The sequence below is a fragment of the Arctopsyche grandis genome, chromosome 6, assembly GCF_051622035.1.
Source record: "Arctopsyche grandis isolate Sample6627 chromosome 6, ASM5162203v2, whole genome shotgun sequence".
In the NCBI taxonomy this organism is placed as follows: domain Eukaryota; kingdom Metazoa; phylum Arthropoda; class Insecta; order Trichoptera; family Hydropsychidae; genus Arctopsyche; species Arctopsyche grandis.
The window spans coordinates 25,524,268-25,540,781 of NC_135360.1; the positions used below are offsets into that span (position 1 = coordinate 25,524,268).

General features: G+C 30.7%; 2 protein-coding genes across 2 annotated transcripts in view; both read right to left on the bottom strand.

Annotated features, from left to right (window-relative positions):
* The window catches only part of LOC143913194 (uncharacterized), a 328,592-nt gene that overhangs the window by 82,574 nt on the left and 229,504 nt on the right, over positions 1–16,514 (bottom strand). The gene's annotated exons all lie outside the window — the stretch shown is intronic.
* On the bottom strand, positions 690–16,004 carry LOC143912662 (uncharacterized). Its single transcript, XM_077431958.1, has 6 exons — positions 15,999–16,004; positions 6,225–6,382; positions 4,599–4,785; positions 1,068–1,392; positions 801–992; positions 690–721 (listed from the first exon to the last, which is right to left on the bottom strand). Exons 1-6 carry the CDS (start codon positions 16,002–16,004, stop codon positions 690–692), a joined length of 900 nt encoding a protein of 299 aa, XP_077288084.1.

Genomic DNA, 16,514 nt, shown 5'->3' on the forward strand with positions numbered 1-16,514 from the left:
TTAGTAAAAAAACTCACATTGTATAGTATATATAATTTTGAAAAAATTTCATTCTGTAAACTCAACATGAAATCTTTTGTAACCACGATTCATGCGAAAATTTTATACAAAAAGACTAATTCCATGATTTACTACTACAATTTTGTGTGGTCAGTTTATGAGCAATTTCTATGGGTAACCACAGAATATTAGGCAAGTTTTTGCACTGAAAAATGGCCTGAATAAATTTTTTTACAATAGAATATATTTATAAAAAATAAAGTAAAAATAATGAAGACTAATTATTACCCATAGTAAATATTACCAATCAAATCATTACCCGCTATAATATATTGAGTTGCTTTTCAGCGAATGCATAATTTTAACATGAATCTATTATGAAATTCAACTATTTTTTTAAGCGAATTTTGCTTTTCAATGATTCATTTTCAAAAAATAGAACGATGATGTATTCAAGAAAGTGGCAATAAACCTCATTGCAACGGTCACAAATTTCAACCGCGAAATGTCGTGAAACGGGGAAAAGTGAGAGTCAAAATAGAATAAAATAAAGCGACCTAGGCATTCAACTTGAGTCGTAATCTCAAAAAATCTAAATTAGCTAACGCTTTCATCGATTCGCGAGCGCAAATAAAGCATCTAAAGCCATTTAACAATTGAATAAGTCTTATACATTCAATGCAATTCTTTCAGTTCATTATGCAAGCGAGACTTTTACCCGCTGAATTAATAATACAATGATTATTATTTTGGAATTGCAATATTCTCCGACCATTTTGTTCAAATGATAATGATAATACCTTCGAATGGATGTGAGTATTTAGACGGTACCCCGCTCAAGATCGAGTTGTGGCTTGGTGGACCGTAAAAGTGCGATGGGGCAGATGGAATGATATGTCCTGATCCTGATGGATAGTGGCCTGATGGTCCTGAAGGTGCGCTGAAATGAGCAGCTGTCGGTGGGCCGTAGCTGGATATCGGAATAGAAGGACCTGGAGCAAAACATTAGTACAAACGAAACCAAAGTTATTATATGTACATACTTCATAAAAAATCAAATCACTAACCGCTTGGGACGTGGATTGGTCCTGGGGCTGAAATGTGAGCCGGAGCCGAGATGTGAGCTGGACCTGAGACATGGACTGGAACTGGCAATGAGATGTGCTTCTTTTTGGGTGGTACCAAAGTTGCAGAGTTGACGATGTGCCTTCCGAGATTGGTAACAGCATCACCCTTGATCGAGATCAGTTTTCCTACACCTGATGCCAAAGCTCCTCCTCCTTTGATGAGTTGACCGTTCAATATTGTCACACCACCGGAGATAGCTTTCACAGCTTGGAACAGAGTGTTCAAGATTGATTTCTTCAGGGTCCAGAAGTCGAACGATTTTGTCTGGAATGAGAAGTTTCACATTATGTATTATTTCTCTTGTGTATACAGAATATGAAAAGTTGAACACCGAAGCAGAAACATTCAAATGTGAAAATAGTATTGGGAATGTTAACGAAGCACTCAATATAAGTAGCCCAATAAGTACCTATAGAAAAGCATTATGCAAGCAATTCGAACATACGGAAGACGAATTTGTTTGTGCAATACAATGCAATGGATTGAATCTGTGGTAAAGTCAGGAATGGGAGAGTATTGGAGAAGTTTTCCTTGAACGGTGAAAGGTTGATGCCATTGATGATATATATATATATATATATATATATATATATATATATATATATATATATATATATATATATATATATATATATATATATATATATATATATATATATATATATATATATATATATATATATATATATATATATATATATATATATATATATATATATATATATATATGTATACACTGAAGAGAAATGCTTAAATTAGATTGTAAAAAGTTAATAAAGTGTGCAAATATGCAATAAGCTCGTATGTATACTAATATGCATTTGATATTACAGATATTATTGTCATATATTTTTTCGATTACACTTCGTATAAATTATATCTAATTAAATGCATATGAAAATTATCTAAAAAATTAATGAATATTATTCATTTTTTTATAATTTATAATAATTTCAACAGCATTTTCTTGTAGTTTCATTGCTTCTAAGCTTTCAAATGTCTAAAAACGATTTATAATTTTTATGAATTTCTATAAAATGTTTATATTATGATATAGTAGTAAATATTGCATTGCTATCTGAGTTGTATTTTTGAATGAAATAAATCAAATGATCAAACATAAAATATATATGTAGGTATATATGTACATATTTATGACCGTTAATTTTAGATTGCAAAAATTTAATACGCGAACGATGGAAAGTGAAAATACACAGTGAAATTTATCTCAATTATTTATATTATGTTAAATTTTACAAAGTGTGTGAAACAGACGCTTCAGTGCCCCTAAAACGATTCGATTGAAATCTAAATTGACTGCTCCTATTCGTAATTTAATAAACGAATAAATGGCATATTATGCAACGATAGAAGCGTTTTTTTAAAAACGATGTACCGAAGAGCACCTTTCACGATACTTTAATATTGGTCAAAGTTCAAAACCGTCATGTAAAACCATAACAGTAAAATATTTCACAATGATTTTAATGGTCACAGGAAGTCGGCTGCTTCGTGAGTGTAAATTGCGTATACATAGTCTTGCAAGTTTATGTATTATAACCGGAAGAAAGTCAACATGGACTTTGTTGCAAAAAAAAAAATAATAGGAATCTCAATATTTTAATTTAAAATTGACTCTAATTGTCGACCGACCATCACTAATGTGACATTCAAAACAAAGACGTCAACGCTTTCATATGCGAGAAATTAGTATTTCTATGTGAAAATATCATATGTAGTAAATTAAAAAATCGTTAGTTTAGATTCGTATACTAATGATGATGAATATCATCTCCCTTTTTTGTTTGGTGAAAGTTGGAAAACATTGAGATTTTATCAACAAAAAAAATTGTAACATATTAAGGGTTGTGTCTAATTTTTTCATGCTGAATTTTGATTTTGTAAGATTATTTTTGACAATGATAAAAAATACCGAACTTTTCAGCTCTAATACATTCAGCTTTCGAAAAACTTTCAAGGAAAGTCTCAAACATATCGAACAGCTTTCTTGTGGAACAAGTTGAGAAAACTCCACTTTGTAGGATCCACTTTTGTGAATAATCTAATAGAGTTACTAAATCGAAATATTTATATCTACATAAGCGAATGGAATTATTCAAGTTATTTCGCGAGATTTGTTACGCGTTTCCACCTTCGAGACCAGTTGCAGTAAAGCTCGCACTTAACGATCGGTTTATAATTGAGACAGGGTTTGAACCAAAAAAGCGGTAATTTGCAAGTGAAATAGGCATTCGCAAATTGAATTTCCTGCTGTTGAGGTGATGGAATTGCGGAAAATTGCACGCATATTCCAATATTATTATATATTCATATTTACAGATGCTTCCATTTTAATATTTCTTTAGTGAGGAAATAGTTTTAAAGTGAAAAAAATCATGCCAAATTATAAACTTTCTAAAATTTTAAAGTCACGATCGACATCATCGGTTCTAATAACCATCTGTTAATTTTGCAATATTAAAATGATAGACTTGTTAAGTCAAAGTGTACTATTTGCAACAATTTCAAGTGCTAATGACACTATCGATTCTGTGATAGCAAAGGTAATTTGTCCTCAAATTAAATCAAAAGGAGGTTATCCATTTTTCAGGCATACTAAAAAGTATATTATTAGAGATTGAAAATATCATTGATTACGTATCTTACATAGATATGATAAGATCAGTCATATATTATTGTTGTTTGAAAACTGTCCCGGTTGGTTATTATGTATTATATATGAATAATACATAAGCTTCAGAGACGACAAATCGACTCTTTTTTTTTTATTCCAAACCCTAAGAATTCTACTTGTCTCTTGACATATATTTTTATGTAACATTGCATAAACCTTATCATCAATCTTGTCCCACGAGCCGACTGAACCTGTCCAACGCAAGTGGTAGTTCCCAGATAATTAACCATCACAAACTGGACCAACTGTTTCGAAACAACGAATCGAATTAAGGATACGAAGCAACCTTTACATCAAACGAGTCCTAAAAACTCGTCTTTTTTAACGACTCCAACTTTCAGCCGAGTTGAGAAACGCTTCAGAGCTCACGTAGCTCCTTGTAGATGGACAATTGATATTCACAATGGTTGCACACGCATTAATAATGAAATACACACAGACTCCCCAATTGCTATTGTATACATATTAGTACGATTGTGCCACGCGTTCAAATTACCATGTGTACCATCCGTGCAACTAGCGGTGACTTCTTTCGCAATTGTCATTTGTAAATGTTCATTATATTTTATATACATAGATTGTGCAGAACTTTTCTATAGAGTATACTGGTTTCGGATCCGGAGTGATGTTGCGTAGGCGAGCGCAGATCGATTGCATGCAGATGCAGGCGTATGCAGCAGCGTGTCGACACTAATTCGCTCTATGAAATTTTGCACAATTTGTTGCACGCATCTCACTAGAAGTGTATCGAAAAATTGAGATTGATTGATCTTACCGGTGCTGGAGCTGGGTAGCCATAACCGCTGTGTTCGCTGTGTCCTTTGGATAAAGACGAAGCTGAGGATACCAACGATGATGCTCCGGCTGAAGCTGATGCTATGTATCCGAGTTTGCTGCCGATTCCTGATGATAATGATTTTGTAACTGTTCCGAGGATGTCTCCAGATCCCGATCTCTTCGTTCTGTTTAAAAATTTAAAATATATTTAATGATTGTTTGGTGCATAACGGACTTCAACATAGCAAACGTTTGTACTATTTCCTACATTTATATGGATTTATCTTTTTTGATTTCAAACTACCCTTCTGGAGTGGAAATATTTGAAATTTTAAATTATAATTCTGGTGGGTAGGTCAAATTTGGGTGTTATTTAAATATCGGAAATAAAAAAGATCATGCATTTTTAAGATTTTGAGATACATCGGTTTTTGTCAATACATTGTACAACAATTGTATGAGCAATAGAAAACTTGCTTTTGATATACACTATTAAAAATGATTCAAACTGTGTTCAAAAAGTGTTGCCAGTTTAAACCAGCAAACTTTAACAAGATCTTTCATTTTGATTTTACAATCATGCACAGATATATAGACATACTCTTTGAGAAAATTGAATAAATATTCCGAATCGGCGCGGATTTGAATCCACGATCCTTTATATATGTACATAGGTTGATACGATGCGAATAGCTTGGACGAGTAACTTGGACATCCAAAACGTTCAAAAACGGTTGAATCACCTGTTTCCACACTGCGATTAACGTCCAAGCTATTTGCATCATGTCAACCCGATATTAACTAGTGCAAAAATGCTTATGCGTTACATTATGACGAAATATACTGATAAAACAATGAAAAATATTTTTACTTGCAGAGAATTTCAAATGTGATTTATTTTGAATTTAATTACGGAAGATTTTGATTTTAATTTTCATATGACTAAAACCTCTATATTTATTGTATCTCTACTGGATTATATTATATTTATGCGATTTTGAATATTTACATATATTTTTACTATCTTCCGTATGAGCAATAAAAAAATTGTATGTATTTAAGGAATAGTATATTAAAAAAAAACAATACTTCGTATAAATTAAAATTTGTTTTGGTAATGAAACGCACACATAATATGCCTTACGTTATAATTACATACATCGCTCTATTTCCTATGGATTTCTAATTTATTTTGTAATTTTTTCAATCGAAAAGGTTTACGATCAAACATTACATTTTTCCTCCAACAGTCTAAATTGAAAGTGTTATTATTTCACACTCATTATTGGTGAAGCGAAAATAAATCCCCTAAATTACATACAGCCTTGTAAATTTCTGCTCAGTTAACATGATTATAATACTAATTGAATTAGATGGGATGCGATTTTGAAACGGAATTAATATATGAAAAGTTCATACTTCATAAATTTGAATTTATGTTTTATATAATACATAATTTCTATTGTAAAATTTGATAATTCTAATAAAAATACATTCAAAATATGTACATATACAATAAGTTTTAGCTCTAGGAAGTTAATCGACAGTCATTATTTTCATTGTAATTTACAGTTGGCATAAATCTTTAGTATATGGAAAATTAAATAAGGAAAATTTTAAAAACCTGATAAGTTCTTCAGCAGCTAATCCACCAGCTAAGTCGTCTAATTCTTGTGGTGTCATACGAGCTATGGCCTCCAGATCCAAAATTGGTTCTCCTGGCAATGGAGATCCAATGGTGTTGGCCAATACTCCCAAAAAGCACAACAGTTGAATTGCGAACTGTAACAAAATAATAATTTTCTTTAAAAAAAAAGATAAATGGAAGTTGTTGCAATGCTTGGAAGAAATATTAAGAGAGGGTAATATACAATTTCGCTTTTCATATGTGCTTTTGTTACTCTCGATTTCCAGTATTAGTTCACGTATGCGTGACAATCCATCGACTAGGGAAAGTTATATCATCATCATTATCTCATCACAATTATCGTCAGCATTCAATTGTATTTGAAAAAGAGTCGATACATATATTTCTTTTATTACGCCGAATCATTCATGCATACTTCTCAGGTATATATAGGTATGTATGAAATCGTAACATATTATCATGTTGTAGAAATATGTATAATCTAATATAATATAATGCTTCCTTTTCTTTTTGAATTCAAATAATGCAACACTCAATTTATTTTATAAAAAATAATGCTTATGTAAATTATTTATTAACTTTTTTATGTTAATTTTATGTCTACGATATATTATATTTTTATTGTAATATAATACAATGTACGTATTGAAAAATTCTAGACGTTTCAAGGAGAATTACAAATGTGTGTAATATTGTAGAAATTTGATATTTAAAATCAATAATATAAATGTTCATTTATTTATTTTTTGTTCACCAGCCGTATGAAGTAGGTAATAAATATCGTTGTATTATGAATTATAGTATTGATTTTATAATTTTGAGGAATTATACGATCGTTTACGCAATGGATTCGTTATGTAGAATTTAATTAGCACGCAGCATAGATTATGATTGAGTTCTGTTGTATGTTATGTAGAACATTTTGGTATAAATTATATGCCAGTGGTTCCTATTAAAAATCGTCGACAACGAAACAAGAATTACAAAATTGACCGTTAACGGATAGCACAAAATTTTCCAATTCGTTATGCGAGAATTTTATTAAGCAATGGGTATCGCGAAGAGGCCACAATTTGGATCAAGGTTGAAGAAAACTTCTCGTATGGCTCACTGAGATTGTGTAAGTTGCATATGTAAAATCGAATCAATACAATAAATCAATTTTTGGAAAGTTGAATTTAAGGTGTGCGAATTTGTATGTGAATACAAAAAGTATCTGCGACTTTTCTTTCGCGTCAAGATCATTTTTTTCTCTTTGAATTTGCACTTTGGTTAAGATGTAGTTAGAATACACAAAACGGAAGTTGTGTCTTTTGAAATTAGTGTTTATGTTTTTCTTTTTATTTTATGAAAGACGTCGTTAAATGAAATAAAGTGCTAAAATGTGAAGAAAGTCAACAGTTTGTCACAATCGTTTCCAATGAATAGAAAATAAGCAATCGCTTTGAAAATTTTAATTATTTTAAAATACTACATAGTCATGGCATTCTATTTCTAAACATTATTTAATGAAAATAATTTGTAATTGTATATATGTATGTACATATATTTTTAAATAATGAAATAAATGATAAAACAAATAAGATTGTTATAATTATTGTTCCGACTGTTTGGAAATTATTTTTAATAAGATCTGGAAAGTAAAAGTTTCTAACGAACTGCAATCATCTCATTGTTTTTTTGATCAAAACCGACGACAGGTTTCGAAATCTTTAAAAAAGAGTATAAAAATACTTTGATGGATTGAGAAAGTATGCTCTGATGATTGAGTGGTCTTGCGTGCGATCGGATTGTTGACATTTTTTATTACGTCTTATTTCCAACGATGCAAACTGAATTAAGAGCAGTAATTTACCACAACAAAAAAATATGTAATACGAAATTAAATACTTCAATGTGGATATTTTTTAACAATCGATTAATCAATATGCTCTCGTAAATGAAACTGCAATTACCAAACAATAAAACGCACACAATCCACGTTTTTTTTCCGGTTAAATTTCACATTTCTATGTTAAGATGATTATACGATACGGCGGGATTAATGTCAATGTCATATTTTATTTTTGACGTGTGCTAACAATGACAGTAAATTTACAGATTGCGTTCCGCAAAATGATTTGACGAGGAAAAATTGCTACAATTCAACAGCTCGATTCTCCGGTGATTATTATATTATACGAATTGATTTTGATTAGGCGCCTTATTGAAAATTAATAGTACAAATAAATAAGCAAAACTATATAATACTGTGATTGCACAAGTTTTAGATCACAATATGAAAGGGATCAACCTGTTACAGTAACATAGAAAGCGCATTTCAAACAACTTTCGTTTTCTCTCTCATCCATTCGATATGATTATCTTGAAAACCGTAATTGTGTCAATAATTTGATCTAAAAAGGTTAAATTGCTTTTAAAATAAAGTACACACAGGTATAAATTCATTCCATGGCACATACACATATATCTATCAAATTATCCACATTTTATTTAATCAATCAATTTATATACGAATATTCAAATCACACTAGTAGTTTGTACGAATAATGACATTTTCTTTTGCGACATAAGTACATACTTGAACGAAAATTCTTTATAGCTTTTAAATACCTAATCAGAAAGCGATTGCTCAACATCTGGTTATTTGGTATAAAAATCGAATATCATCACCAAAAGAAAATTCCTCAGAATACTAAAACGTGAAAGTTATCGGTTGTATTCATACGCACAATTATTATACGTAGACAATATTTGAAATTCGTATTTTTACATTACACTTGACATTGCAGTATTATCTACTATGACTGGCAATTTATTAGCTAAATTCGACACAAGAAAATCTGCAATTAGATTGCAAAAAGAAATATTGCAAGCTAAAAATAAATCACTTCGGTTATGTAAATAACAAATGGATACATATTCGTTTCGCTATCGATAGATAATTCAAGATGAATAGATGACATATTAGAAAGCTCGTCTATTTAGTTGTTGGTAGGGATAAGCTTGCATTTACATACATACATAATCAACAGCATAAATTTTAAATAGCACAATATGTGTGTATAAAATGACAAATACCTACCTACATACATAGCCACTCCTAAGCTTTTTGACGAATTCATGATATCACTGTATAATCTACAGTATAATTTACATTGACATTTCAAGTATGACAGCCGAGAGTTATTATTTTGTTAAGAGAATAACTCATTAGTATTCATTTTTAACATGTGAAGTTTCAACATCTAAAGCCCTTCAACAGCCTTACGTAAATTTAAATATACAACTTAAAACAGGTGGACGTAATTAGACACAAGGATAGTTTGATCCTCGCTATCAAACTTGAATTTTTTCGAACTGTTGAAATCCACGTGTATATTTCGAAACTTCATATAAAAATCTTATTTTTATAATAGAAGGAACATTTTTTATGATTATGAATCATAAAAAATGTAACTACATTTCTACGTGTTATCATATTCTTTGACAAACAGTATAAGCGAAATATGTATATATACTTGTTAAGGAAAGGAAATGATTCTTCTTATCTTATATTTATTATATACATACATATTAATATATACAAATTAAATGTTGATTGATTGTTAGTTTGTCGGCTATGCTAAAATATTTTTTTGAATTTAGAACCACAGATGCATCACAGTACACAGACAAAAAAATCGCCTTCAACTTTGGCTAGAAATTATATGATAATAGAAGAAGATGAAATTGGATTATTGCTGAATATCATTGGGTTCGATCGTATTTCAGATTGCTTTTGATTTTTAAGTGATTTAAATAACCAATGTTGATCTTTATAAGTAATATGTTTGCATATAAGACTGCTAGTGTACATTGTAGCGTAAAGATATAACAAACAAACGAAACAAAAAGTGACAATAAAAAGTAAGAATGTGATACACAAATTACACAGTGCGTAGAGCGTTGTTTCACGGTCAATTTAATAGAACAAACTGAACAAATGATTCGTTGTATACACGTTTTCCGGAAATGTAGGTGCGGTCACCTGTCATTTTCCGAGGGAATTTTCTTCGTTTGTTCCGCCTCTTGGTCCAAATAAACATCATTTGCGTCCATCGCGTGCAAGAATAATATTTGTATATGCAGTTGAATTTTCGATTGTGTCAACATATTATTTTTACAATAAGGTTCCGCTCTTCCGTGAAATTTTAGTACCAATTGAGAAAATTAATCTCGACGTGGGGACGAGGCACGTGTCGAATCTAAAAACGTGGGATTTTTATGAAAGTGACACGGTTACGAACATAATGAAGAAAAAAACCGCTAGACGCAGACAGTTCGTTATATAAAGATCAGTCAATGTCATTGTTACGGCTAAGTTTAATCGGGTATATAAAAAACCAAACGGACTGATGCGGATCTATCAAGCTCGTGACGTCTTCAGATCCAAATAATTTAATATTTTATGTATGTATCTCCGTATTGAATAATTCCAAAAGTCACTAAGTTGCTCTGAAATAATGCACAACGTTGTCAAAGAGCGTTAAGTAGGTTTTAACGATTCTGTAGAACTGTTACAAGACTGTGAATAATGTGCGTACTAAATTTTTTGTTAAGAAAATCATGAAATATTGCATAACGAAGGTGATCTACAGATCCTAAAAAAACTATCACGTATTTGAAATTTCGTACATTTTAAGCAAACAACCTGTTACTAAACGGAACAGTTTAATATTTTGGGTGATTCATATTTGGGATATTGTGTCAAGTGTGCTTTCTATATTGCAATTATTATTGTCTACTTTCGTGTATTGAAATTTCACTATTTAAAATAAGAAGATATTGTGTCAAATGTATTTGTATTATTTTATTGATATAAAATATCAGAGAGAATTGAAATATCATGGTAAAAAAATATAAGGATTGAACGTGTTATTTCATAACATTGCCAATGTTGATTTTCGCCAAGTTTTATGCTATGCTATGGAAATATGAAAACTTATCACATTCGTTATCATTTATTGTTCAGCCGGTTCCAGTTTTTTTTACGGAATAATAAATTAAATGGAAAAAAATGCGATAAAACATTGTAGCTTCGTAAAAAGTTCTAAATTGAGATGTTGATAAAATTTCTGTTAAGGAGTGATACATTAGCTATATCAAAAGAAAAAAGTCATATAAAATTTAGAAAAAACTTAAGTAATAAAAACAGAAAATATTCTGACTGAGTTGAAGTTTTAAAGCAGACGATAAGTTATCAAAAATACGGAAAAGTAATCATAAATGTTGATTCAAACATTATTATTTAGTCGTTCGGTATCTTCTGAAACCCTGTATTTAATTGGTAAGTAACTTCGTTTGATTCTTTCAATAAGTTGATGATCCGTAAGTTATATTACCAGTTGACTATTGTTTGTTTATCAAAAAATGCTTAAAACATTAAGCGACATACTGATCGTTCATTTTTATCTATATAGTACAATGCAAATTATCACTTAATTTTGGTAAAAGTTACTGACCGTTTAAATTGTTGCCTTTTTCATACCAACCCAAATCACATTAAATACGTATTCTATGATAAATTCATTCTTGTTGAGAAATTCATAAATCATTTCCGAAATGGAATTGTCAACCAGGGCTGGCTCAAAGGTACAGCTGACTAGGAACATGCCTAAGGCGCCATAGACAAATGGCGCTGCGAAGCGCCCCCATTTTTCTTTATTTGATTATTAAATTGAAAAAAAAAGTAATAAACTGGCTTTATTTGAACATATAAAAAATTCTATATTCAACTTAATTTTTCTACTCGAAGTAACAAAACTGATTATAACAATTTATGGGGAACGCAGGAATTTAACTGTCAAATATCAACCACTCACGAATAAAACTTATAAAATAGCAAACTGTCATCGATACAAATGGTAATTTGGAATTGTATTTTATATAAAACACCGCTGAAACATATGTACGTATACATACATATCAGGGATGGGTTTGCTTCACGAAATTAAATATCTTAACATATCATATTCGAAAGAAGAAATGTCACTCTATAAAATTCTTCAATTCATTGCGAAACATATTTAGATCATATTCGAAACATATGTATATATGTAGATCATATTCGAAAGAAGAAATGTCACTCTATAAAATTCTTCAATTCATTGCTGAATATAAATTAATGTCCTAATTGCCGAATCTATTCAAATTTATCCGTATTTTATATGTACATAAAACGTGCCTATTTTTAATAAAAAAAAATAATTTTAATTTTTAATCTGTATAGTTGACAACAGGCCTGTTGTCAACTATACTAATGTTCATAGACCGGATATGTATCTACGTATACATCGGATTAAATATTATGTAAATATTATTACATATACGATGTATACGTTATATATACATATACGTTATTACATATACGATGTATGCAATTTCAAGAATATGATCCAATATAACAAAGTGCATTGCACCTTACGACAAATCATATGAATGAACTTCAAATGTTGGGCGTGCACGAGACGTTGTTTGATATAGAAAATATGTCATTAATGATGAAAAAAGAAACCGGTCGTCCGGACCAGTAACGACCGGTTGTTGACCGCAGTGCGATACGGAGAAATAAAATAATAAAAAAAGTAAAACTAGTATACCACACGCGCGTCAAAAAATAAACAAGGATGCGACACTTTAATTGCAAACAAGATTTCGCATACGCGCGGCGCATAATCTGCTAGCGGGAAAATGCGAAAATTCGCCACGGTACCACGGCGTGAAATTATGCCTTAAAACACCGATTTAACTAACTGCTGAAAATCGACATACGTTATTCTCGTAATTGGTCGCTCGGGTGAAAGCTGTGATTTATGTATCTCCAGCTAGTTTGTGCCGCGTAGTAGTTTTATTTTACGCACTCAACAGAGTGATTAATCGAACGACATTTTATTAGTAAATTTAAATAACACTTTGGGCTCATATTCAACGTATTATATGTATGACATGTGCGTATTTTTATTTCATTTTTAATGGTTGTCTATTAAGTTTTATATGACTGCTTAAGTAGTGGGTGCGATGAACGGGTAACGGTATCCGTTGTGGTTCACTGTGATGTTTCACCTTTTTTTAACGGTATTGAACTCGTCTTGTGAGTGTGTATGTGGAATTCAGTGGTGCATTTGAGTCTCAAAAAGAAGATTATCACTCGTTTTCATCATGAGAAGCTGTTTTATGAACCAAAAAAAAATTATTTTCGTGTAGCGTATGCGAATATGAATCACTTTCTACAAGTATTTAAAAAACGCATTTAATCGTTTATAATGGTCATGAAATATTGGAATGTACTATTGATATTAAATAAATACCGTCAGTTGGTTTATAATATATCCAACCTTTTTAAGGTTGGGAGCTTTTCATATAAATTTTCATGGCAATCGCCTTTTTTGTTGTTGCTTTGTATAAGTTAAAAATATTAATTTTAAAACGCAGTTTTTATGAATATATGTCATAAATATCTTTTAAATATCAGTATTTTTCTGCATTCAATACATTTCGTATATAAGAAGATGTTAATTATGTCAACGTAACGTCATTTCGTAACATTCAATCAACTGTAGTTCTAAATTTCCCACATCCATCGGAAAAATCATTGCAATGGACATTATTTTCATTCGAATTTATATAATAAGTTATTTGAAACTGCAAATTTTATAAAGCTCGTTTGACTCAGTAAACTTATCGTTAAATTGATCTAATATTTCTCGTTTTAAAAGCCATTCCTTATTATCCTCTCTCAATTAAAAATATTATTTCAGGTAATACATAACTCTCGAAACCTATCAAAAACATATCCTTTGCTCAAACACCTCACTTCATTGTGAATTGGCAAATATTTGTGATGTCTCAACTTCTTCCGAAATAATTTAAAAATTTCTTCTCCGAAACGCTTTACATCTAATGAAATCAATTATATTTTTTATATTTCATTTTAAAATATGGAAATCATTATTATTTTCAAAATTCACAGTCGTAATTGAGATCGACCAAATGTTGCTTCGCGATTGACCGGTTGGGAACCCTTGGTATAATATATAACAAAATTAAAGGCATGATAAGGTTCCACCACTGATGAAAAAAGACAGTGAATGAGTCAAAGAAGAGAGTGCCTTTTGCAGGTCGAGAAGAGAAAGATCAACCGGTATGAGTAAAAGTGGACCACAGGCGGGCTATTGTGATTTTTTAAGGATCAATATTTTATATTAAAGCCTACTGAATTCGATTCGCAGAATCAACCGGAATGGAATGGGAAATTTTCGATATTTGTAGGTATATGTGTAAAAGGGAAAATATTCAAATCAGTTCGTCGGTTTATATTTCGAAAAATACTTGCATATATACATATATCCGCATATTATTCACGGATGTCATCTTAATTAAAACTTTCAATTTAAACCGGTGCATATGTTATTTTAAGGTAAAATATAAGTTGACTTGTTCGGCGTTGCAATATTACGACTCGACACACTTTTAATGCATCAAATCCGGATGGGCGAATATAAAAAAAGAGTCATCATCCTTTTTTCCGTTTAAAATCATTACGTGTAAATAACAAACTTTTACTTTTGACACGGCGATCGTCGGTTCTAGCTTTCCCCGTCACTTTTGGTGAGCTCTATGCTAAAAATGAAAATTTATCATAGATTTTTAGGTCGAGTGCATAAAATGCATAGGTGAAAGGTTATATGCACTTTGCGGTTTGAGAGCTAAAAATTGAAACTTCCGACAAATTTTTTTTTTCATTAAAACGCTATTTATGCTTGTAATAAAATTGTAATATTATGACGATTTGGCGGCAAAAGAAAGTAAAAAATATTTTATGAATAATTTTGAATGTATTACACATAAAGCGTTATTACCCGCATGTGATTTAATAAAATAAATTAATTTATATTACATTGCATTTTATATACATAGAATGTAATGCTTATATATTATACATGCATATAAAATAAATAAAAAAAAATTGTCACATAGAAAATATTAATTTTCACTACATTTGAAATTCGAAAGTTTTAGGCAAATATTTATATACCTATGCACTTATTAATGTATGCAAATTGCCAATTAACATAAGCCAAGTCCTTTTTGAACTCAAATACGGTAAAATCGTTAAGATTATTGCTTTGGATGAAATAAATAAGTCATTAAATAAGAAAAACCAACAAATATCCCACGAAATTTAAGGTCGCAATTGTGTAATGTTTATAATAGTCTTTAGGATGGCATTGTTTTTTTTGTCTGAATTTAATTTCGCTGAGATTAAGCAATATCAATTCCTCTAAATATATTGTCATTATATGCAGTGTAGGACAATTTTTCTAATTGACTAGATTGAAGGTTGTAAATTTTGAGCTCTAAAACGCGGCAATTAATGTATAATTGCATTCGTAGTTTTATACCACGATTATTGTATGTACTACATAAATAGATTCATGGGATCAAATACTTTTGTGCAAGACCATTGTTTTTAATAACCCAAATCTCACGCTTCAAATACAATTCATTCCGGGCGAAAGTTTAACCGTTTCGGTTTTTGGGAATCTTTAAGACAAATGTACACACATACGATATATGTTTTTATGAGACTTACATGTGTATGTACGCTTTCTATATTCTTACATGCAATGTGCAAATGTGTTGCAAATAATTAACAGTAAGCTCGTGTTTGGTTCAATGTTAATTCAATCGATGAAAAATACAACTCACCCTCATTTTTAGTAGATGTATGTTTCTTTTGCACTCGAGCGTAGTTCTCTTCGTTCGGACGAGAGCGTTGCACTATTTATCACTGTTAATTTATGTATTGAAATTCACTGTTGGATTTACTGGAAATTTATCAACGAAAAACACATTTTCATGGTTAATTTTTGGAGCACGGTGTTCGAGTGAGTGTGCCGCGATATTTACAAGTTGACCGGTTTGGTAAAAGTGAGCGAAATGCAGACGAAGAAGAGAGAAATAGAAATTGCCCGTATGTAAAAAGTCACCTGGTCAACCAGTGGCTCTCAAATGTACGACTGGCAGCACCAGTTTCTAATTTAAATCAGCAATATTTTCAAGGCGAAATATCGTACACAATAAGCCAAATTATACGCAAGTATAAAAAGTTTTCATATACTTTAGAGACGTACCGATTCCTTTATAGTACGATACTTTAAGTTAATTATACTATAGAGTGAAACTCTAAGCCTGCCGCATTTTCACAAGGGATTCATTTAATCT

Excerpts from the sequence above, each read along its gene's own strand:
- LOC143912662 (XM_077431958.1), bottom strand. Across the intron at positions 4,786-6,224 it reads GCTGCTGAAGAACTTATCAG|AACGAAGAGATCGGGATCTG; the intron begins GTTTTTAAAATT and ends ATTTTTAAACAG. Across the intron at positions 1,393-4,598 it reads GCTACCCAGCTCCAGCACCG|ACAAAATCGTTCGACTTCTG; the intron begins GTAAGATCAATC and ends TTCTCATTCCAG.